General features: G+C 36.8%; 3 protein-coding genes across 36 annotated transcripts in view; 1 reads left to right on the top strand and 2 right to left on the bottom strand.

Moving 5' to 3' along the window:
* Positions 1–167: 167 nt before the first annotated feature.
* Positions 168–7090, bottom strand: LOC306871116 (endoplasmic reticulum aminopeptidase 1-like). The gene is given in 19 exon segments (XM_079418820.1): positions 168–576; positions 701–782; positions 860–1000; positions 1085–1246; positions 1424–1608; positions 2245–2401; positions 2578–2761; positions 2971–3050; positions 3736–3893; positions 3985–4068; positions 4422–4553; positions 4659–4790; positions 4904–5017; positions 5125–5361; positions 5364–5486; positions 5613–5747; positions 5901–6039; positions 6146–6653; positions 7006–7090. Coding segments are annotated over 18 exon segments (2907 nt in total). The 5' UTR covers positions 6637–6653; positions 7006–7090; the 3' UTR covers positions 168–405.
* A 1111-nt stretch (positions 7091–8201) lies between these two features.
* On the top strand, positions 8202–15815 carry naaladl1 (N-acetylated alpha-linked acidic dipeptidase like 1; the record flags this gene model as incomplete). The annotated part of the gene is made up of 19 exons (XM_079418858.1): positions 8202–8398; positions 8546–8718; positions 8880–9001; positions 11508–11627; positions 11780–11969; positions 12055–12148; positions 12243–12347; positions 12453–12538; positions 12931–13050; positions 13289–13374; positions 13458–13521; positions 13599–13666; positions 13745–13833; positions 13917–14010; positions 14092–14173; positions 14289–14462; positions 14623–14710; positions 15399–15491; positions 15638–15815. 19 exons carry the CDS (start codon positions 8202–8204, stop codon positions 15813–15815), a joined length of 2223 nt encoding a protein of 740 aa, XP_079274984.1.
* A 1068-nt stretch (positions 15816–16883) lies between these two features.
* LOC306870898 (splicing regulator ARVCF-like) overlaps positions 16884–26128 on the bottom strand; it is a 201784-nt gene continuing 192539 nt past the window's right edge. For 10 of the 34 annotated variants that reach the window (XM_079418453.1, XM_079418449.1, XM_079418451.1 and 7 more), the window contains 4 exons: positions 25938–26025; positions 22990–23081; positions 20639–20751; positions 16884–19416 (listed from right to left, as the gene is read on the bottom strand). In XM_079418453.1, the coding sequence (XP_079274579.1) occupies positions 20650–20751; positions 22990–23081; positions 25938–26025 (282 nt within the window). In that variant the 3' untranslated portion in view covers positions 16884–19416; positions 20639–20649. Of the gene's footprint in view, positions 19417–20638; positions 20752–22989; positions 23082–23771; positions 23826–25937; positions 26026–26128 lie in introns of all 34 variants that reach the window. The other 24 variants (XM_079418431.1, XM_079418434.1, XM_079418442.1 and 21 more) reach the window with 3 other exon arrangements.

Raw genomic sequence — 26128 nt, forward strand, 5'->3', positions numbered from 1 at the left:
ATATATATATATATATATATATATATATATATATATATATATATATATTGTATAAATGATTGCTGGTATATAAGTTTAAGGTGTTGTAACAAAATGTCTCGATTTCTAGAGTTGATTGCAAGGACAAAACAGTGTATGACAAAAATAAAAGATATTACAAAAGTAATCCAAGTCACAAGAATTTAATTTCTATATGAAAGGTTGGAGACCGATGAGATTCTTAAATTTGACCTTTACAAGCAATGGCACAGCTATTCAAAAATATTCACCCCATATTCACAAATTCAGAATCACTTATTTCACACACTTTAGCACACCGAAGTTCTCATCAAAACTCTTGCATCATATTAAACTGCATTATAAAATGTATACACCTATGACTTTGACATTCACAGTATAAGTGCTTCACAGCTCTGTATTTTTGTGCTGGTCATACTGTCTGTGCAGCCAGGTCTTCAGTAGTGGGAGGTTCTTGTCCATCCAGCGAATGTTCTCTTCAATGTTCTCCAGGGCTTGCTGAATACATCTCAATTCTGCTCCGGTTTCAGCCCTCAAGGAACTGAAGAAACTCCGAATCTGATGAAGCAGAGAAACACATCATGTAATGAAGGATCAGATATGTTTTTGGTCTAGACCAACTGATGAAAGCTCCTAATTATTTGTTGTCTTTATTTATTTGTATAAAAACCCCAATACCTACCTCAGCTAGCATTTCTCTGGTGGAATACTGGTTGGTCACTCCCACTACCATGTGGGCTATAGAGTGTGAGCCAAGATCAAACCTATAAACAAATACCTGAAGTCATTAAAGGGCTCAGAATATAACACTATCGTGTGTTTAATTAAACCAGTATCTTACTTCTTAATCAGGGAGTCCCAGTTAGCTTTTAAAAAGTCCCATGCGTGTTGGTAGGCCTTAGGATTTTTACTGACTGAAGTCACAACATATGGCAGATCCTGAGTCTTCATCACCTCTCCCACCATACTCTGCTCCATCATCCTGACACAAATGAAGGACGACATGAGTCTAGGAAAAAATTCTTATTTTACTAAACTTAAACTGATGTATATCTGAATGTCTCACCATTTTAGCTTGTGATCGAGAGGGCTGGTCGTGAGGGCCATCTTTATCCTGCTCTTCATTGAGACGTACATGGACTCCTTGTACTTCTCAAACAAGAAATTCCAGCCATCCTCAGTCCGGGCGCCAACAGAAAACACAGCCATAGTAACATCATTAGGAAGACTAGAGGCAAAAAAGGGACAAAAATAATTCATTTCTCCTTGCTGTTTCTTTCATTAAGGGAGGAAAAAAGATAAAATGCTATTACTTTTCCAGAGTTTTCAATGGAAACAGTGTAGACCAAAGTGTTCATTGTTCAAAAGGAAGTTTCAGAAAGGAAAGAAAATGATGACCTCTCACCTCATATTCCCATCCGAGTCCCTCCACTGGTTGAAGAGCTGGGTAGCGGTGCTGACACAGTGAGGATGACCCCGCACACAGCCGAACAGGAGCAGGTAGCTGCGCAGCATCCTCTGAGACACAGAGCCATCATCAGTCCACGACTGCTGGTCTATGAGCTTCCTGAACAGCTGTAGTATGTAGCCCTGGACCACAGCGAGAGAACCAGCATTAGTTACTCAACTACAGCAGGGAACAAGGCATGGTGAGTTTATTTATACAACTCATTTCATACAAAACGGTCATTTAATATGCTTTACATAATCACAATAAAGAGTTGATAAACTTTTGAAAAAACAATGATGAAAGCCCTGGTTGGTCAGTTTTTTAAAATGAACAAGGGCTTTCACACTTTTTCAGTGGTCACGATTATTTAAGAATCACATATCAAATTTGCAGTAACAAAGAGCACTTTTCTAGCCAATTAAATACTTTAGAAATTGGCATAACTAGAAAACTATATTCATTACAGAAATTAGACTGATTTCTGAAAGATCACGTGACACTTAAGTCTGGAGTAATGGCTGCTGAAAATTCAGCTTTACAATCACAGGAATTAATTATTCTATATTAAAACAAAGAAACAAAAAGGTTATTTTAAATTGTAATAATAATTCATGATACTGTTTTTACTGCACTATTGAATTATCTATTATTAAATGTCAAGAAAGATTTTAGTTTTATTCTCAGAATTGCACAGACTGAAAAGAAGCTGATTTCACATCTGAATCCTGAATGAATTAATCCACGCGCTCGGAAGATCACTGTGATCACTAACTGACCTTCATCTGGTTCTCCAGCTCCACCATGTCTCTCTTCTCCATCAATTTGTACAGAGGCACAAGCTCACTGAAGCCCTGTGTCACTGGCATGATCTCAGTTTCCTTGCTTAGGTACAGGGTCAGGTCTAGAGCCTTATCCAGCAGAAGCTTACCAACACTGTCCAGAAAACACACGGAGGGAGGATGATTTTAAATCAACCAGAGCATGAGAGCTTGCCAACACTTTTATTGTATAATCTGCAGTACTTTACATTGACTTGTTTGACTCCTGATACATTTTCATCCCACTGACCAATAAGAGCACATACTGTATGCAGATGAATGAGGACTGACCTGACCAGCTGGAAGGCGTTGTTGATGAGGCTGGCCCGGTCATTGCTGCTGAGCGCTGTGTGATTGTGTTTGAGCAGCGTGATGAGGTCATCCCAGCCAGAACCCTCATAGTGCACAATGTAATATCCACTCATGTCCACATTAAACTTGATCCAGTCCACCTCCTCCGGCAGATACAGAACATCTATGACGACATACACAACAGATCTGTTAGAAATCATGTTCTATGGATGTTCTTTCAGTGTTTGTGCTGTTTAGAAATGTCTAAACATTTGAAAAACTTTAAAACAAATGACTGTAAATTACTATCAAAACAATATATTATATAATATTATTTAATAATATTAGCACAGAATTTGTAATATTATTAAATAATTCTATTAAAACAAATACCTGTTTTAGTCTTAAGCAGGAAGCGGTGCACTGTGGTTGAGTCGCTGGTAATGTAAGTCAACGGAACGTGCCACAGAAAGCTGGAAGATCAAGAATTTACAACCAAGTGTAAAAAAAAAAAAAAAAGGTCTGAAAATAAGTCAATAAATCTTTATAAAGCCCCTTGTACACAAAGAGGGCCTTGCTGTGACAGTTCATGATCGCATGCAATGCATCTCCTGTGAGATACTGTTGTTGAATATTTGTTACTGTGAGTGATTTTACTTTGTAAATGATTTATATCTGTGCACATACAAGGATATAATTCTAAAAAAAATTATGTGAAAAACCGTGTCAAAAAATTGAGTGACTTGGGTTCATACATTGATAATAATTCATCTTGTTCACAATATGTATGATTCACTGCTGCCCCACCGTTTTAGCTGCAAGAAAACTCACATCTTATTTTGACTGCAATACATCTCAATTGTGACAGCATTTTTAACCCTCTGAACAGTCTAAAATGACAGTTTTCCGTACTATATTTCGACTTAAACTGTGGTAAATCTTGAATGCTTTGGACGCAGACTTAAGTTTGGTCTCTTTTTGAAGAAGACGCTTGACCGATTAGTGCTGATTTTTTTTTTTTTTTTGTTGTGTAAATGACTGTACAGCACCAGAGGGCTAAAAGAATAAACCCTGAATAAATCATAAAAAATAAAATCACTATCAGTATCACAGGCATAAAAATTAAGAAATTGTCGATCTCTGATATTAATAATAAACCTGGATGTTTGTGAGAGGTCATCACTCTTGAGGTAACGCTCTTGACTTAGTCTGACTTCGCGACCTTTGACCTCCACCGTAATGAGTGGAAAACCCTCCTGCAATGTCCATGTCTCCATCATAGCCTTAACATCCAGCTCATCCTCAGAGTGCCATTTCTAAAAGATAAGATATCACAGAAGTACATCACATCACCACTTAAAAACAGGGTAAAGAGAATTCAGATTAATGATTAACAAAGTAACCCACAGAAGCTCCAGAGTCTGAGACTGAGCGCCGGCAGGACTCATCACCCTTCAGTCTGCCTTCATCCAGACCATCAGAGTCACACACCTAGAACAGAGAGAGACTTTGAAAACTTGTTAACACTCACTACTACTGTATATCATGAGACAGTTTAATCCTGTACTCCTAAAAACTTTGTGAAATTTTTTGAGCAAAAAAGGTCCATTGACAGTAGTGTAGCAAGAAGCACAGCTCACAGAGAAGTCTTTTTTAAAACGAGCAGCTTTCTGTTTGATAATGTGGAAAATTTGCTTAACTAACTATGGTTGCATGGAATGATGACTGATGACTGGATTTCACCTGGGAAACTTAACAGGTAAATGTAAACGCAACTAATGAATTAGAAGAAAGTTTACTGCAGCGTTCTATGCATCTGCATCACACATGTAATTTGTACTCACATTGGTCAGACTTTCCCACAGGTTACTATTGACCGTATTCTGGTAACTGTAGCGTTTTAGGTATTTCACAATGCCCAATTTAAACGCATCTGGGGTCAGAAATTCTCTCAGCATGTTCAGAATACAAGCCCCCTGAAATGACATTAACAATTGTAAAATGGTTTTAAAAAGCTTTTGAAAGAGTATAACAAGAAAAACATCTTGCACAGGAAAGCTTTCCAAAGTTTGATTATGCACCTTGTCATAGGAAACATCATCAAACATTTCCTGTATCTGAGCAGGGTTCTCCACCGGTGTGGACACTGGGTGAGAGGAGCTCAAGGAGTCTACCTCCATGGCCTCAAAACACTTGCCTAAGAAATAATCCTCCTGCGGCACAAAGAAAATTGGAGATTTACATTAGCACAGATCTTCATCCAACTCACGCTAAGTGCTTTTAAAATTATGATTATGAAAATAAAAAGCGTTTTACAAAAACTTACAACTTGCAGTTCAGGATTGGTGATGTTGACAGACACAAACTCCATGAACTTGGCAAAACCTTCGTTCAGCCACAGATCATTCCACCACTGCATGGTCACCAGGTTTCCAAACCACTGACAAGAACAGACAAAGAATGAACAGTTAATTAATTAACCACAGCAACATGTAGAATAATTACTAGAATACATCCCATAATATTTAACTGATGTCATAAGTTCACCTGATGGGCCAGTTCATGGGCGATAATCATCGTGATGCCCAGCTTGTCAGAAGCAGAAGACTTGTGGGGGTCAAAAAGAAGGCCTGATTCCCGGTAGGTGGTCAGACCCCAATTCTCCATCGCTCCAGACTGGAAGTCTGGGATAGCAGCAAGATCTACAGAGCAGATTATATAAACGATGAACTCAGAAACATGCCTTTTGCATTTTAAGTAGTAGACAAAATGCCCATGTGGAGCTAACCCTGTTTGGGTAGAGGGTACGGAATATCAAAGTAGTCATCATAGAAGTCAAGCAGTTTCACTGCAGCATCCAGAGCAAACTCTGCCTGGTCAATCTTCTCTGGCACAGCATACACTGAAATCTGAATTGACATCAAATAAATACATTTATTGAGCATCACAAAAAGTGATAATTGATGGAGGTGGGACCTTATGGTACATAAGGGCTTGGTTTGGTTTTAATGACATAAGACAGATCATCTTCTAACCTGGACTCCATGCTGACTCGTCTTGCTGATAGATAGAAAGTCAGAGACAATGAAGGCCACCAGGTATGTGCTCATCTTAACACTAACATCAAACTGGTCCTCAAACAGGCCGCCTAGCAGCTCTAATGTTCTCAGCTGGAGTAAAGAAAAAAAAAAGAGTAGACTCAACAGAAGAATCAGAGTCTCCAATGGCAGATTAATAGATCATGCACTTTATGATTTATTCAGGTTTTAGTCAGAAAACAGCAGGATTGATCAATGGAAGTTCTATGGATATTATAACACCACCTTAGGCATGTTTGAGAGGGCAATATGCTTTGCTTCTCTGCGAATCCGCACAGAAAAGTTGGTTTTGAAGGCAGGTTCATCAAAACAGGGAAAAGCTGCCCGGGCACTAGTCGGCTCAAACTGTGTGGAAGCCACAACCCTGGGAATGTGAATGGCACAACATCAGATTATTACTTCTAAAATTGATAAATCACTTTCAGAGCCACTCAGAGAGATATTGGCTATGCTTACATAAGGGTTCTTACCTGAGGTCTCCCTTGCTGGTGCGATATGTGCTTTTGTAAAATCCATGAAAGCTCTCAGAGAGGTTGGCAGCAAACTCCAGTTGAATTGAATATACATGGCCTCTCTTCAGCACTGCATGCTCAGATATAAGTGCGATCTGCTGGAAGTATGGGTATTCTAGTACCTTTAGGGCCTGCAGCTGACCTATGTCGGACGCTAGCAACCTTGCATTGGAGATATGAAGATCCTTGCTGTGCAGTATGATATTCTTGGTGTTTTCGTGGACCTCAATTTGGATCTGCACCATTCCAGTAAAGTCTAAACTTGTGAGGTTGGGGTGGATAAGGAGATGGTAATGAAGGGGAGATACTGTATCTGGAAGTCTCATTTTGTTCCATGGGAATGGTTCTCCATTGGTTGATGTGGGGAACGAAGTGGACTCTTGAGTGACTGCAGCCCAGAGGTGAATGGGCAAAACTATGAGATTCACGAGCAGAGCAAAGCGAATCATGGCTGCCCAGTACTACACTGTAGGGAAAAAGGGGAAAAATGTTTTATAAGCTCCGATAATACAACACCAGCTCATAAGCTTAATATGGGCTTGATTACTTTGAACAAGTTCTGTTTTCGCCTTTGTTCGAATAACTTCGAATGCGTTAGACACTTAGCATTTTTAGTTGGAAATCATCTTTTGATCAAATTCGCGGTAAATTTAATGAAAATTCTACATTCGGTTATGCACAACACCAGCGTCTTGTACTGTGATGTAAAACCGAAACAGCACTGCGCGTGCAATACGCTTCACCAAACGTCATATGTACCGTATTGTCACGTGCCAGAGATAAAGTGCAAGTTTATTTTCATATCACAGAATACTTACGGCTACGAACTACGCTTTTCAGTTAAAATCCTCGATGTGTTCAAAATGAATTCAGTTGAGCATTCAAATCAATGAATGTGAAAGTGAAAATACAATTCTTCAACATTTGCATCATGGGAAATTGTTTTTTAAATTAAAGGCGCTGCTCTAACCGATTAGCTGCAGGACAATTTAAATATAAATTTAGGGTAACACTATAAAATAAATACAATCAGTATGTAAAGTTGCATTTAAAGTGGTCAGTAACCATGTAGACGCATGTTGCCAGATCCTCCCCCTCAATCCCCCAGTCTGTGGAAATGAACCTGATTCCTGAACCTTCAAATGGCATCAGGAAGACACATTTAAAAACAACCAAAGTGCTGTACAGAAGATTAGAAACAATCAATAAAATAAAAAATTACAATCAACAAAGTAAAATAGATACCATAAAAATTCATATGTTGTTAAATGCATAGATAGAAAATAAGATTTAAGCTTAGATTTAAACATAGAAAGAGAAGATATCGTTCGAATTGACAGTGGTAAGCTGTTTCATAGTTTAGGGCCAACCCTTGCAAAGGCTCTGTCCCCTCTATGTTTTAGCTTAGTCCTGCACACAGAGAGTAGTCCAAGATCCCAAGATATTTTTTTGGTAAAACTATACATATATATAGGCCCATATACACACACGCACATATGTATCTCTATCTCTCTCTCTCTCTATATATATATATATATATATATACGCACATACAGGTGCATCTAAAAAAATATTGTGAATATATGTTGGTAGTTGTCATCAGTTGTGCATGGTCCTTATACATTTTTGGACACGTTATTGCAAACACGAAAAATTGCAGCATGGGACAAAGTCTTTAATCATAACATGTGACAGTCAATGTAGATGCATTCAAGCAGATGTATGACTAGAACATGTTTTATAGACTCCCTGGAGATAAAGTCCAACATAACATTTCACTGAAATCATTAATGAGTAAACTTTATGGTTTAGTTGAATCTCTCTTATCAGGAAAAGGAATTTTGGTGAGCAGAGACATGATAAAACACTGACCTTCATCCATATGATCTTGACACTTAAGATTTTTTTTCACACCCTCCTACCCACCACTCATCACAGGCTATATTAGAGGCGGACAGGGCTGGTTGGATGCATTCAGGAGGTGCACTGGGTGCACTTTTGACAAACTAACATTATGCTTAAGGAGGTGTTGGTGGGTCTCCTCATAGGAGCAGTGGCTTTGACTGTGGGGATTCTGCTGGGACACTTCGCCACTGACAAGGGCAGTTCGGTGCCAGATTGGGTCCGGGATGCATCTCGTGATGTGGATGAAAGTATCATCGAGAAATTCCTTGCGGAACTGGATACCAATCAATTTAAAGAGAACCTCAGGTGAAGTATTTATATGGAGGCACACGAGTATGAGATTCAAAGACAATTAAATGACCAGCTTTGCAGTACATCTAAGAACATTTTACTTGGTATGAGGTTGTTTGTTCCAGCTGAATAGAGACTTTACTTGGTCTTCTTCATCCAAAGGGAGCTGACTAAGGTTCCCCACATGGCCACCACCCCTGGAGATGAAGCAACTGTAGATTTTATGCTGAAGAGATGGCAGGACCCCAATACAGGCTTGGACAGTGCATGGAGGGAAAACTACAAGGTGTATCTGTCATTCCCAAACAAAACAAACCCCAACAAAGTCTCTGTTGGTAAGACAGGATATCTAGTCACATGGTTTCAAAATAGCTCTGTGGACTTCTAGTATGTGAAATTTTGCTTTTAGCACACTGAATGCAGTCAAAGTCATATTTTATACAAAAATATGTTAAATGATGTATAAGAAAATCAAGAATGAAAAACTTTTATTTAGTTGATCCAGCAAACACAGTGCGGTTTATGGCAAGAGAGCGAGAGAAGGCATACAAACCAGAACAGGAGGATCCAGAGGTGGTCCAGCCATTCGCGGCATATTCCCCTGCAGGAAACGTCAAGGTGTCCTTTACAACCTTAATATACTTCACAGTTCATGCATGCCTATATATTATTAGGGCTGCAACAACTAATCGATAAAATCGATTATTATCGATTATGAAAATCATCGACAACGATTTTCATTATCGATTAATCGGGTCACAGTGTACGTCCAACTTCAGCTGGTTAGTCAAATTACGGCACTGAATAATGCATTTCTATGGACAAAATGCATCTAAAAATAGTGGAGGAAACAGAATGAGATTCTGCCGGAGAAGCACGTGATCCAAGCTGCCCAAAACATGATAATTCTTTATTTTAAGCTTTAAGTTAATGCATAAGAGTAATGGCTTGCCCTGTCAGGCGCTTTGACAGATGCGTGTGCGTCCTCAGCGCAAAAACGTTCAGTTTACGGTCATATCCTTATCTATAAATGCCACAAATTCACGCGAGCATTTCCATTTTTGCATAAAGGTCCGTCCTGACAGTCTGTGTTAAGTTTAAAATACCGAATGAGCGCCGGCGCGGCGGGCGCGCGCACGCGCGTCAGACGGACAGAACACAGTAGAGAGGGAGACAATTAATAGGCTTTTCAGCGCAAACATATCCATTGTGCTGAATTATCTGTTGTTGAAAGTTAATTTAAGGTTTAAAAGTCAACATGCAGTGCGAATATTTTATGAGAGTAGGAACTTTAAAGGGATAACAGCGTGTAATTGTCTGTCTGAATATAAACATGAGACGCTCCATAACGGCCTTTTACAGGATAAAGAAATGACGAGGTGACTGTGATCAAAGTAGTTCCTGCAGAACATTACTCTTACCTGTTGGTTAACACTGAGTTTGTGTTTTTATTCGTCTTTATTATTATAATTTTTAATAGAGGTTTAAACTATATTATAAGTAATATAGTTACTATATAACTATATTACTTACTATATCTGTAATGTCTATATACTATATAATATAACTATAACTATAAAATATTCATTTTTTACAATGCTTAACAAATTTATGTAAGTTTAACAATGTGTTTATGTAAGGTTTGTGCCACTGCTGCTCTAAAGTAACAGTATTGGTGATAACCAAAATCATTTTTCGGCTTTCTGTACTGGTTAGTACTCCAATATGTGTAAGCTCTTTAGTAACAGTAGTAGGCTATTTTTAATGCTATAATATCATTATTGCTGTTATCTATGAAAGAAAACCAGAGCACTTATTTTTTTTTGTATTTTTTTTTCGCGATACCCAATTGCAGTCAAAAAGTACATAAACAATACCAGCAAGAATGCAAGCTGTTATGAGGCCATTTTTTATTATTATGTCCAATAAATGACAATAACATTTTTAAATTTAAACAAATTTTTGACAAATTTCTAAAATATGTTTTCTCTTTATTATGATAAGTGGTCTAATAAATTAAGCACTGTATGTTTTCATAGCATTCAGTTGTCACGTTTGTTTGAAGGACATTGGGCAGAATGTGGAATAGTGTTTTTTTTGGTCAATATTTTTTAATCCGATTAATCGATTAATCGAAAGAATAATCGGCCAACTAATCGATTATCAAAATAATCGTTAGTTGCAGCCCTATATATTATTCTTCAAAGAAACATTGTTTTTAGTTTAAATTCAATCAAAAGTCAAAGTAAGGACATTTTTAATGAAATACTTAAATTTCAAGATTTCAGTGTTGTTCTTTTGAACTTTCTATAAATCATGAAAAAATATATATTTTCCCAAAAAAATATTAAACAACAAAACTGTTTTTAAGGTTGAAAATAATAATAAATGTTTCTGGAGCAGATTAGACTGATTTCTGAAGGATCACTAGAAGACTCAAATAATAGCTGCTGAAAATTCAGCTTTGCCATCACATGAAATAGAAAAGTTATTTAAATTGTAATATTTCATAATATTACATATATTTTAATCAAATAAACATACATTTGGTGAGAATAAGAGTTCTTTCAAAAACATTGCAAATCTTACTGACACCACACTTTTGAATGTTAATGTACATTCAATAAATACATTCTTGTTAAATATTTATAAAAAATATTTATTACATTACATTAATAATTGCCTTTCCTCATCTCTAATACCATTTTTTTTTTTAACTCCTTCTGTGATGGAGGTGTTATGACAGAAAATCTGTTATCTTATGACACTGTAATGACAGAGATGTAAGTTATGAGATAACTGAGCGAGAGATGAAAACAAATGTCTTTATTACACTTGATTGTTCTAGAAAGAAAACAGAGGGTGTGATGACCTTTGGGGCTATCAGACCATATGACACTGTCGTGAACTCATCTACTGATAGCGATTTGTTTTTTCTTTCACTAATGTTTCATGATTGACTTCATAAACAAGGGTTCATTGTTAGCATATCTCACCTATCGCTAAATTTATCAAAGGCTGATAAAATGGTGCTGTTATTATATAGATATTATAAAAGTGATATTTATGCCTGAATCAAATTGTGATATAGTCCAATATAGTGACTCGTCTCTTTTATATGCAGGGAAAACTTGTCTATGCAAACCAAGGTAAAATGAGTGACTATGAGCTGTTAAACAGAACGCTGGATCTGAGGGGAACCATCGCCATCACCAGATACGGAGGAGAAGGGAGATCTAAAAAAGTGAGAAAACACAACCTTTATAGAATTTATCAAGATAAGGAAAATGCAGAATTAGCTTTCAGTTTAGATCTCTGACAAGATCTAGATTGTATAGTTTTATTGGCTTGAATGCATAAAAACATTTTTACTCTTCTGTGGCATGAATACAACAGGCTATAAATGCAGCCAAGTTTGGAATCGTTGGGGTGCTGGTCTATACCGAGCCATATGACATGAACGATGGCCTGGTGTTAGAAAGTGAAACCTACCCTTACTCCTGGTATCTCCCACCTTCTGGCGTTGAGCGAGGCTCATACAACATTGACTTTGGAGACTTGTTAACACCTTACTTAGCTGCAAAGGGTAACTGCTTCTTTTTGATATTGAAACACGTGAGGTATACAACATTTGGCACATAGACAACATATGTAAATGTTTTCATTTGTAGATGATACCTACAGAATACCAAAAGAAGACATAACAGGTATTCCACCAATTCCAGCACAGCCAATAGGGTTTGAGGATGCTGAAAGATTAATCTGGTAAGTGTAACTGTTGAAATATACCTTTTCTTTCTTTAGTTACTCACTTTTTAGAAAGTTTCCTTCTAATTCGTGACTGAATTATGTGTGCCAGTGAGCTCGATGGGGACGATGCCCCTGATAATTGGCAAGGCTCATTGAACTGTACATACAAACTTGGTGGACCAGGGTTCAAAGCCACATCTACCTTCAACAACAGGTAAATGCTGCATATTTGTGCCCAATCTTGTAATGTCTGAACAAGTGGTTGTATGTTGAAAGGTTATAATGCTGGTCAGAATTAAAAGAATGTTTTGTCTGTCAGCAATGTGCACTTGGACATTTATAACACTGAGAGGCTGGAATATTCAGCAAATGTTATGGGAATAATCCGAGGCAGTGTGGAGCCAGGTAAGTTGGATTTGTCATAACGTTAACAAGCAAAAATACATGTTGTCCCATTACACACAGTTCCCAAAAAGTATTTATACACTTAAGTCACACTTGAAATGTCTAAAACGTTTCTTGAGCACCAGATGTGCATATTAGAATGACTTCTTGAGGATCATGTGACATTGAAGACTGTAGTAATGACTCAGTCAATTAATGAAATAAATCACTTTTTAAAATATGTTAGAATAGAAAAGTTCTTTGTAACTGTTTTTATTGTATTTTTTATCTAATTAAGGCAGCCTCAGTGAAGCAATTGTTATTGTTACATTTTGTTAGATATGACCAAATACATCTTAAGGAACTTAAATAATAAATTGCATTTGCAAACTGTATTTTTGTGTGTTGTTCAGACAGGTACGTGATTTATGGGAACCACAGGGACAGTTGGGTGCATGGAGCCATTGACCCCAGCAGCGGCACATCAGTGATGCTGGAGATCACCAGAGTGCTGGGGAAGATGGTGAAGGAAGGTCAGGCCTAATGACATCCACTGAAAAACTGCTTTTGCCATTAGATGTGACTGTAGGGCTGGTTGTAATGACCCAAATTAAGTCATTTGCTATGGCACTAGGAGTGTTATGGAAGTAACACTGTGTTCTTAAAACTATATGAGCGCTGGCTGGCAATAAAGAAAAAAAACAATGCATCAAATTCTAGTGTCAGTTACAAGCTGAAAAACTAATAAAAAAATCGAATCTTTTCTGAAAGGGAGATGGCGACCTCGGAGATCCATTATCTTTGGCAGTTGGGGAGCTGAAGAATTTGGCCTTATTGGATCTGCAGAATACACAGAGGTTTGTTGATGACGACACCAGTAGGCATTACTATAAAACTGTAATTAGATCATAAAGGTGTTAAAAGAAATGCTCGTTCTCAGGAGTACTTCAGTAAGCTGAGTGAACGCACTGTGGCGTACATCAACGTGGACATCTCAGTATTTGGTACCACTTCCTCTTTTCATCAGAATATGATTTTCATCCTGTTTTCACCTTGCTGAAATATTGTCTGTCCGCCACAGCTAATGCGACTCTCAGGGCTTCTGCTTCTCCAGCAGCACAGAGTGTGATATTCACAGCATCCAAACAGGTGAGGAACAAGTCCTCTATCTGTTACCTTATCTGAGATGTGACTTTCATAATGCTTTGATAAGGCATGTGCTTTCAGGTAAATGCACCTGGAACGACCACAACAGTCTATGAGAACTGGAAGCAATATTCCAACAGAACCAGTCCGAATTATGGGATTATACCAAAGTATGCTCGCAATATTCCTCATGGTTTGACGTTATATTTTAATACAAGGTGATTATTCTCAATACTGTTCATTGTATTTTTAGTCTTGGCTTCTTGACAGGAGCGGGAAGTGATTATGCTGCTTTTATGCACTACCTTGGAATAACGTCTATGGACATTTCTTATTATTATGACCGGGTATGTGCACTGATGAAATCAAGCACATGGCATTAAAAAAAGTTGGTTAATATTAAAAACATATTCTCCATTCCTTTGTAGAGCAAAACAAGAGCGCGAATCTACCCAGCCTACCACACGGCCTATGACACCTTTGACTACGCATCTACATACATTGATCCAGGTGAACTGAACACTGAGCTTCTCAAATCAGACAATACTATAATCCCTCTTTTAATATTTATCTGCCAGTTCTTGTCTGTTCTACTTCTAAATTAAAATGACTTTCCATTATGCAGGTTTCACAAGTCACCAGGCAGTAGCCAGAACAGCAGGGAATGTGCTGCTGCGATTGGCTGACAGTCTTCTGCTGCCTTTCAACTGCAGCGACTACGCAGAAAGTCTAGAGCAGTACCTCAGTCAGGCGATAACAGCCTTTGAGGAAAAACTGGCGGCTAAAGGAATCTCTATGGGTGAGCTAACAAGATTTTCCAGACTGCTTTGGTCGAGGGAAATGTTAATCATAATAAGTGAATTTTGCCAACCTAAATGTTTGTACAAGGTGAGAGAGATGGAAGTACATACAATAAGTGTCAAAGTGGAAATGAGAATAAGCATTTTTTCATATCCCAGAATCCTTGGAGAAAGCTGTGCAGTTATTCCGTGACACAGCCACCAAACTGGACCGTTTGATCAGGGATTCAGATCTTGCAAAAGAAACGTAAGCTATTACTGTAAAGCCTGACATATGAAAACAATTGACAGAAAATCTTTTTTTTTTTTAATGAAATAGCTAATTGAACCTTTAGAAAAACATAAAAGAGCTTTTATGGCTTACATAATATTAGAGAGGAGAATATTGAGCGCGTTAAAATACCTCGGTTTTATTCACAGACCAAAACTGAGCAAACATTTACAATTTGGTGCTGATATTTATATTGTCAGAAAGTAAGATGAAACTCTGATAGCTTGTAATGTAAATCAACAAACTTTTTAACAATACATAAAACAAACAAACATAAAATGTCAGCTGCCTCTCAATTGTAAGATTATTTTGAAATGTTTAGTTTTATATTCAAAGCTCTAGTTTTAATTGTTGTATAATGCAATATAATGATGATATACAAACATTCTTCAAAATCCTGATCTTATTTCATACTTTTTAACATGATTTTTCCAAAAAATACTAAAAGGCCTTTTACTTGCTGAAAGTAGAAACTATCAAAACAGATGAAAGAAGGCATGTAGAATAGCGTGTACAAAAGGTCTTTTAGCAAAGTTTGCTCATGTTGGTAATTTAGATGCCGGAGATATCTGTGTATCAGATAGTTTTAGAGGGTTAACATGGTGTAAAAACCACCTGCTGTGGTGTCATATTGGACTAAACAAAACTTCTGTCTTCACAACAGGCCTCTGAAGGTTCGCCAAGTTAATGACCAGCTCATGCTGCTGGACAGAGCTTTCCTTGACCCGTTAGCATTCCCAGAACAATATGGTTTCAGGTATGAAGCAGCATTATTAAAACGTCCTGCTACTAATGACTGGCCCCTTATGAATATTAATAAGCATCCCCCTTACCACTCTCTATTTGTTCATGCAATGTCACACCTGTTTGCAATCACCTGAAATGCTGTTTGGCACCACACAGGCATGTGATATGGGCGTCGAGGTCATCAAGCGTGCCCACCTTCCCCGGCCTAGCAGATGCAGTAGAGAAGGCTGAAAGCACCGGGCTGAAGGAAGACTGGGATCAGGCTCACAAACACATATCCATCGTCACACAGGCCATTGCAGGAGCTGCACACACACTGGATGATGTGATTTAATGCACAAAGGAAGAAATATTGGACTGTTTTTGCCAAATACAATTCATGAAATGAATATTTCTGCTCTCAGCGTTGTTAAACAGCCAGAGGGAGCATCAACCTTTAAATCATGCACAAATGAAAATTTAGAGATTTCTGGAGGAACTAAATTATTGCATTCCCAGCAGATTCTTAGCGCACTATGAAACAAAAAACTTGACAAGAGGTTTATAGTAAATATATCATTTGTCTGAAATAAAGATTGAAAGTGTCTTGTGTATTAGGGATGGTTCACCCAAAAATTGAAATTCTGTCGTCGTTTACTCACCCTTGGATCATCTGTGGTGATGGCGCAGTGGATAAGACACATGCCTTTGGTGTGAGAGACCCAGGTTCGAATCCACTGTGAGACACCAATGTGTCCCTGAGCAAGACACTTAACCCCTAGTTGCTCCAGAGGCGTGCGTCCTCTGATATATATAGCAATTGTAAGTCGCTTTGGATAAAAGCGTCAGCTAAATGAATAAATGTAAATCTGTATGGTTTTCTTTTTTCTGTGGAACATGAAAGAACATTTTGAAATCTGCCTGTTTTTATCCATACACTGAATGTCAATGGGGTCCAAAACAACTAACAAAATCACACCATTTTTTTTTTTTGGTGCATGATCTCTTCAACCCTAGTGAAAAATAAAAATACTAAAATATATTTGAAATAAATGTATTTCATGCTAAGTATACTACAAATACATCTACATATTTATGTGCTTCATAAAAATACCCTGGAATTGTACTTTTAGTATACTAAACCGGTGTTCTTTGGAATTGGAACAACTCATTTTGTGCTTAATACACTTTAATTGTGTGGAAGTAGTGCTGAAGTCCAACTATAATAAATGAAATAAATGTATTTTAATGTAGTCAACATTTGAAGTGGATCAAAACCTTTCATCAAAGTTGTCCTAAAACCAAAATGCGTTCTTGTCTTAGGACAACTTTGATGCATTTTTTGATCCACTTCAAATATTTTAAATATATTACTTTTTACTAGGGAAGTTAGGGGGGAAAGGAAAAGAAACAGACAGAATATGCTCTTTTCAGGCATGATTTATTGAAAACACACCAAAGTGATACTCTACAAACCTGTATTTATCTTTAACAAGAGCAAGTCTCTCTTCTGGGTATTAGTAAAATTAGCAATACATTCGATCACTGTGGCATTGTTCTTGAGTGCTAGGAAAGCATTAACAACTATATAATCAAACCCTTTTAATGTGTCTATCTTTTAAAAGTTCATAATACAATGTAATACAAGGCAAACCCCACCACCAGTCTAGACTACATTGAGAACACAGTGAGTGAAAGTGGGAGGAGCCAGAGAGATGTGTATGTGTGTGTGTGTGTGTGTGTCAGAGACAGAGAGAGAAAGAGACTGAGATAGAGAGAGAGAGAGAGAGAGAGAGAGAAAAGCGGTTAGGGACCAATAAAACATAAAACACACTTATTTTCATCTAACATGGAAAAAGGTTAAGGCACATGATAGTTACAAACACATTTGCTACCAAGTTGTACACGTACTGAGTTTTGATGCTTTGAATTAGTGATATCTACAAAAGGTAGGTTTCTCTTGAATCCATTTCAACATCCATTTTTTCTATAAATATACAATCTGATGCAAATTCCCACTCTGGGAACCTCTTGTACTACACGGTACCAAAATCCTTTGGTTGTTTTCTGCAAAAAGGCAGTCAGGAACAGACAGTCAAATATTAATAATGAACATACACAAGGCTAAAGATCTCGATGTGAACGTACACAACATTTCCTCTTTAAAAATTAAATCATTACACTGTTATTTTGTTATTTGGCGTCTCTGTTAAAACACTATGGAACAAAACTTGCTATAGAGAGTTATATATAGAGTCACATGACAGAAATCAGATGATAAAACAGGTTTGTGCTGCATATTTCACATTATGAAGAAATTGTATGGTATAAAAACAAAAATTTGTTGGTCTACTTGGTATGTCAGTGTTTGCCCATTTTTGTATATGTACGACAGGATTTCTTTACACTGACAGTGGGAACATTTGAGTGTCCATAATGTAATATCCAAATTGCAATTACACAAAAGTAAACAAATGAAAACAACATTACAAATTTGTCATGCTTTTTTGACGTGAAACTATTTTGGCTTACATGGGAGCTGAAATGAAAGGAAATATCTATCTTTGCTTCCTCTTCTGAAATTAATTCTGGTCTTTCTTTAAAGTCAGATCATTTTGAACATGTTCTCCAATTGAAAAAGGAACACTGAAAATAAAGCTTCCATTTAACACAAAAAAATATATATATAAAATATAAACAGACAATGACTCTACAGCCTTTGATACACATTTAACTAAAGCAATGATCTGTTTATTATATTATTAATTATTTTTTATACAAACATGGCCATGCTTTATGTACAGAATACTGAATGTGCTCTGAACAAACGATTATGGATTCACATCTATCAATGTTATAAAGAAGATTGTGACCTTTTTGCCCTCTTTTTTAATATTTGTAACCTAATATACATTTAGAAAACAACAAAAATATAAAATGCCTTTAAAATCTATTTTTATGACAACAGGAGACAACAAGTCAATCCTCCTACTCTCCCTCATACCACAATCTACATATTAACAAATAGATTTTTTTTCCCTCATTACCCCTTATGAAATAAACCAAAGCAATAGCTGGTAAGTGCCTCTGCAGCTCGACATGTCAAAGGGAATACGGGATCAGCAGACCTTCCGGCTGAAGGCATAGCAGCTCTCCTCCTTTCAGCTCCGTTATGAGCAGATGTCATCGTGCAGGGTAAATCCCTGCTTTTGAACAACAGTTCTCAGTGAGAAGAAACAAACACAGTGATAATATGTCTTTAAAGTTGCTTTATAAAGCCAGCACACAGAAATTGCAAAAGCGTGCATTTCAATATAGACCACCCCCCCTCCAGACTTTGTATGTGCCCCCACACCGTTGTAATGAACATCAACAACAACAAAAAAAACATTCTTTTTCTTCCTTTCACAAGTGTCCTCAACTCCTTTAGACAACCCAAACTTTCATTAAAATGCTACAAAATGAAAAAACAAAAAATGCACAATTCACTGCAATTCTGGGGAAAACAAATCCACAAAACAAACAGTAATCAGGCAGAACCATACAACAAAAATAATATAGGCAAAAATTATATTTTCTGTTTTGACATAAAAATAGTTTTTTCTTATTTCCTTTTACCCTTCGATCCAATTCTTTCCAATACACGTCCACACCCATGACAGCACTTCCTGTACACTCAAATCAATCCATCTTTCCATGACAGCAAATCCTCAGTTCTGGGTACACTACGTCCAGTGGGAATGTACATATGAGAAGTGGTATTTTTTTTCTTTTTCCTTTTCACTTGTTGAGAAATCTCAAAATATTGGCTGTTGAATAAAAGTTTGTATTTTTCTCTCGCTCTTTTAGGCAAAAGTCTTCAGATGAGTCCACATCACGGTGAGCTCTGCGGTTAATGGCAGTGGTGACTTGTGAAATCCTTGTGTGGTAAGATGTGGCGCTGTAGCTAGCTAAGCCTGCGTGGAGAGGGCAGGAAAGCCATCAGATGACATTACCAGACTTAACATGTGTTCTAATGAGAGATATTTCAATTACGTTCACAAACAAAGACGATTACATTTCTAAACATGTACAAGATAATGTCTGCCAAATGAAAGTGGGCATGTTAATTGAAAGACGGATGATTTGTAAGATGTTTAAACAAATGACTTTTTTTTTTTTTTGTATAACTTACCAGATTAAAACAATATAGCCAAACTTAAAAGAAAATACGATATTATATCAAAATAAAACTTTAGTCTTAAGATACATTGGACATGACCTAATTCTATAAGTTTCTATATGACTCGAATTCAACTGATGATGCCAGACAGATACAGTATAAGATGAAGAAAGCAGGGATGATGAGCAGATATTTGGCAAGCATGAGAATGAAAACAAACACGATGGTGATGCAAACCCAGAGAAGTCAACACTGCCTATGAGAACATGTATGGCACAGTGTAACTTGATCATTTTAGTCCATTTTCCACTCAAAACAAGTCAAAACCGTTCAAAGGTTCGGGTGAGGTTTTATTTATTTTTTATACTTTCAGCAAATATTCAGCAAGGATGCATTCAATTGATCCAAAGTGTCAGTAAAGAAATTTATAACATTGCAAATGTTTTCTATTTCAAAGAAATGCAGTTCTTTTCATTTACCAAAGCATGCTGCAAAAACGTATCATGGTTTCCACAAACATATTAAGCATGATAATAATAAGAAATGTTATGTTAGCATATTAAAATGATTTCTGAAGGATCATGTGACACTGAAGACTGGAGGAATGATGCTGAAAATGTAGCTTTGCCCATCACAAGAATAAATGAGCTTTTAGAATATATTAAAAAATATTTTAAATTGTGATAATATTTTTTAAAAATATTACTGTTTTTCTTTAAAAATATATTTTTTAAAACCCACCAAACTTTTGAACAGTAGTGTACATGCACTTAATCGTGCTCCACTTTTCAAGATATCGGTTTGATGCTATCTTCACATCTACTCTGATTCACAATCCTCATGAAGAAAATGATATAGATCTGAACACGCACTCATCAGATTAGAGTCTGATTCAGACAATGCACTTCTCTGGTTTAGACAGAGCAAATGATAAGGGTGGGTGTTATTTCATAAACGGGACGGGTGAGAACAAATCCACTACTATAAAACATCCAAATCAAACACATAAAACCTACCATGCATGCATTTAGACCCAGGAGTCAACAGGCTGAGGTTTAACATCACAAGCATCCACCAGACTGACAGTTGGCCTGTTGCTCCTGATATAGTGTTTCCTATTTGTGTCATTCTGCAGCAACGGGAGAGGGGTTCAAATCAGCAAAACCAACAGTTTAAACACACAGAGAAAGGCCAGAGTTAGTCTTTGCAACAGGGGAAGCTCAAGGGGAAAATAAACAGTTTGAAATGATACAAGAGAGAGGTCATTGAAGTCAATGCATGCAAGATCCATTCCGAAAACAACAAAACTTTGTTTGGCAAGATATTTGGGGACAAAAGCATGTTGTGCCAACAAGGACCCCTAGAGGGAGCAACTTCATTGTATTAGACAGAAAATAAACCCTTAATGTCTGCCAAATATTGTGGCAATGGAAAAGAATGAATCTGTTTGTTCGGTTGACGTTCTGACAGTCGCAGCGACAGAAATCTGAATTTGTCGTGACATCTATTAAAATGTCTGGAAAGCCTAACAAATAAATATGGCAGGCAGCTGTTGAGATACAAAGCCCTGTCACAATGCTGAGAAGGACTACAGATGGTGCAGAAATGTAGTCGTCAATAATGCAGCGCTCATCTATGAGCACAGTGTGGCCTCTCTTGAATGCAGACGCAGAAAAGTGAATCACTCTCATGCTGGGCTCTGATAACACTCATAATAAGAGATGACTCCATATAAAGTCAAGAGGGAGTAAGAGAACTCAATCTACTGTCGCAGAGGCACTTGATATGCAAGTCGACCTCTCCTACAGATGCCAGTCAGAGCGGGAAAACAGCAGCACCAGGCAGATCCTTAATCATCTCTACATTAATGACTTTAAAAATCACAAAGCTGATGTTTAATTATCTATTTAAGCACAACGTGGGGCTAACAACAGACTGTATGAGGGGAAGCCAAGTTTAAATATACTTAATATGGACAGATATGAGTATCTTAAACATACAGATATAGACTGTAATCTGAAAGTCTGCAATAGTAACTAATTACATGTAATCTGCATTATGTAATGAGATTCCAAAAAATTGTATTTAGATTACATTACATTTTAAAATACTTTTAATCAGGCTACATTTACTGATTACATATTATTCACACAATTGCAATAAATTATTTAAAGTACCCCTAAGATTTTAAAATAAATATTTTAATAATTAGTTATCACATCTCTCTGACGTTGGTTAATGGTCACATGACATGCATGCAAACAAATAAAATATTTAATAAGTGTTTTATTTTGATTGATGTTATTTTAATATTATTTATTATTATTTAATTGTACATTTTTATGATTTAATTAATTATTTGCTTTTCATTAAACACTGAGGAAGTTTGGGAAGCCTTGATAATGTAATGTAATGCTTAATACACTTCATGTATGGTAGATTAGGATGATTATCCTATTTAAATTACAGTGATAAACGAGTTAGGTCAAAAGTAATCAAAAAGTAGCCTGATTATATTACCTAAAATGTGTAATGTAATGGATTACGTTACTAACTACAGTTTTTGTCATGTAGTTTGGAATCAGTAACAGATTACTTGTAAGTATATATATATATATATATATATATATATATATATATATATATATATATATATAGAGAGAGAGAGAGAGAGAGATTTTCATGACAAATTATATTATTAACGAAATCATTTGAATGGAAAGTTTAATTTATAAATGTACTTTTTTCCATTAATTAATAAACCCAAATTTTTTTATATATATAGATTTAACATCGTATTGACAGTCTTCAGTACTGAATAAAAATAACATTTTTCTTGACTGTGTCTGCCATCTTGGATTAAATTTTATTTCTTGTATTTTACAAGGCAGCATAATAGTTCTACAGTACCTGCTGTTTTTAACTGCCATCATACTGGGGTCATCTATGATGCCATAAAATCAGTATTGCCGTGTCCACTTATTATAAGTGACTTTAGGATCTTTTTTCATTAGGCTGCTTATAAGTATAGGTAGTCATGGGTCACATTTCCAATGCATGAAAAGCACTTTGGTTTGTTTTGGTGAACCAAATTGCTCATTTTGGCTCAGATTGCTTATTATTCTACCATTAAGTACCATTCTTCCACTTACTAGACAACTCACCACTTCACTGTGGCTCCAACACAAATTCAGTGTTAATATATAATTTCTCTTTCTGCTGCAAAACTGCAGTGTTGGTGCCTGAAGCAGCTAATGAGACAGAGAGGATATTACCCCACTACCACAGACAGCACTGTCACGCAGTGTGCCTTCTCAGATTAAACAGATGTAGAAACGTGTCTCGCTTCTGACACTTCTCCTCTGACCTTTAACGGCTCCCGCTCCTGCAGATCCGACAAACCGTCACTGCTCTTGTACTTGGAGTCTTTGTCTCTCTGGTCAATCGTCGAATAGCCATCTAATGAGAGGGAAAGAAAGCAGAGAAGCTCTGTTATTACGATCAGTGTGTCAGCATCCTCTCAGCATGGCTCTTCAAACAAGCAGCAACAGATCCCTCAACCTTCAGCTGGGAGCATCCCGTACGTGCTGCGTTCAAAGATGTTCTCTTGCTCGCAGCTGAGCGCGTGATGTGTGTGATAACTGTGCGGGTTTTGTGTTTGTGTGTGCATGCGGGCCATGTGTATGAGCCATCCCCCATAGGCACCGCATTTCATCACTTCCTTCTACCCACTCAAGCAGCACACCATCCTCAGCCTCTGTCCAATTATTGTCAGTCAGGCTTGGAGAGGATGCTGCTTCAGTGGAGAAGATCAGAAAGACGGCACCATAATGAAGAGGTGGTACTCAGTAGAGAACAAGCAAAAGTGCTTCTATTCAAATTTTCATTGGCCCAAAACACACCAAACACAACAACACTACAAACATCTTATTAAAAGAGGGGTATTGCAGACAGCGTTGGAATGAAACTCTTCAGGGAAAAAGAAATGCAGTTAGAATTAAATTACTTTTCAAACTAAACAACGTTGCTTGGAAGGAATTTTAGGGGGGAATGGAATTAGAGGGATTATGGTTTTGTATTCTCACAAAACCACATTAGTCTGTAAGGTTTCTTGGTTTCTTTTTTGAGGGCATGCCGACATTGTCTTACCTGGACCGAGTTCGTCCATAGGTATCATATCCCCACCGCTACACCCTCTGTTGCCTGCAAAGCATTTTACAGGCTGGATTTTTCACAACACTAATACTCAGTCACTTTTAGAATGTCAATTTAAGTATAAAATCTCAAAATGTTGAAAAAGTAGTTTAAGGGGAGACACTGCAGTTTTTTCATGCACCTGTCAAATTTGAGTTTTTGAGCTTTTTTGGTTTTTCATAAAGTATTTTTTCAGACTAGTGGAAAGAAAACATCCAAAAGACACTGTTAAGTGTTTCTTTTATAGCACTTTATCTATTTGTGTCAATAGATTTCAACTACAATACATATTTTTAAAGGCCGTTTTCTCAAAATGAGTTTTCTCTCCTACATTGAGCCATATATCTCCACTTCAGTAGCACTTACACACACCAAACGTTACATCTTTATTCCTGTCTATATCCTGAAGGGTTTTACAGAGGGATTTGTTCATATATAATTTGCTTGATTATATACAACATTTTATTCCCCCCAAAATTTTGAAAATGTATTGTTTTCTGTCTGTTCTAAGTATCTTCTGAATTATGGAGTGACAAAATGAGATACCCAAAATTCCCTCTGTATGTCAATAAAATGAAATAAGAATTTTGAAACCAACTTCATCCGGTGTTTAGATTTTTGTTCTAGAAATGTATGCAAATTAGCACATATTTCATTAAATAATGCCTCATTTGCATTTTTAAACCTAACATTTTAGAAAGCTTGTAATACAAAAAATGTTTGCAATTATCAATGTAATCAATCAACTAGGTAAGTAAGGTGATAACTATTAGTTAATTTGTTTACCCTTTTCACCTGCAGTGTCTCGCCTTAAATTCATAATTTTTTGCGAAATCCTAAACTATCCACAATTGTGAATCAGAGAAGACACAGGGAGTGAGAACAGTGGCAGTCTGACTCAAGTAACCACCCACTGCCATAAAGCACAAGAATGGCAATCAAATCAGTCATATTACACCCTCAGTCAATTTTTATATTACTTTACACTATCGTTCAAAAGTATGGGGTCAGTACGACTTTTTTGAATGAAATTTCACAGAAAACTTAGCAGCATAACCACTTTCAAATTTGATAAGAAGAAATTTTTTTTGAGCACCAAATCAGTATATCAGAATGATTTCTGAAGGAACATGCAACACTGAAGACTGGAGGAATGGCTGCTGCAAATTCAGCTTTGCATTTTAAAATATACTAAAACAGAAAAAGCTATTTTACATTATAATAATATTCTTATAATATTACTGTTTTTTTTACATGTCATATAGACTTTTACTGTATTATAATAAATGCAGTCTAGATAGGTATAAGAGTCTTTCAAAAACATTACCGTCCATTAATTTTTAAATGGTAATACATATTTGAATATTTAAGAATACACACAGAACATTATACAATTATATTAAGTTAAAATTTTTAGATTTTATTGTTGTGCTGATTCAGTAACATCCTTCACAATAGTTCATGGATGAGTAGTTTATAGTGGTTAATTTGGTTCAAGAGCTTTTTATAGATTTTTTTTAATGCAGCTATAGAGAAAATGAGTGAGAAAATGCTTCTGAAACAAAAGCTTCTGAAAAGGTAGGCGGTCACTCTTGTGCTCTATTCTCCACATTAAGGCAAGCAGGGAATGGCATGGGACTGATGGAAGTGATCAAATGCATCACTGTCACAAGCATCCATGTTAACAGCAGTAATAAAACCAGAAAAAAAAGCCAAAGCTGTCATGCTAACTCCTCTCTCAATGAGATGTGCCCTGGGTGGATGGATGGTGCTTTTTATTGCAGCACTGCAGTAATTTACCATAATTTTACTTGAGAGTGAATGAATAATGAGCTCCTACTCTGAGGCCCATTAATCTGCTGTCTGAACCTCATAAATCATTCTGTATCATATGAACCTCTCAAATGACCGATTAAAGCACAAGAGATGCGGTAGCTGCACACACCAGCTGAGCAGCAGGGGTGAGAGATCAAGCATTGTGCCACGTGTTAAAACACAGAAAGTAGTAGAGTTCACAAGATATGCTAGCTCAGGTGCACCTGAACCTCCGGAACTCCCCTGAGCACCCAGATTTGCTGCTATCAGGGTGTGTAAAGTCTCTGTTTGGGGTCTTACGCTAACCTTGGTTCTTCTCCATCAAGGGGAGTGTAGTATCGTCGTAGCCAGGCTTGCAGCTCTTGGATCCTTTGGGAGTTCCAGCTGCTATCGGCTGAGAAGGATCAAGAAGAGAATGTTACAGAAACACAGGCCAGAATGACAAACCTTCACAAGAAAAACAGTTACAACTGAACTTTCTGAGTGAATCTCACAGA

Source organism: Barbus barbus, assembly GCF_936440315.1.
Source record: "Barbus barbus genome assembly, chromosome: 6".
Classification (NCBI taxonomy): Eukaryota; Metazoa; Chordata; class Actinopteri; order Cypriniformes; family Cyprinidae; genus Barbus; species Barbus barbus.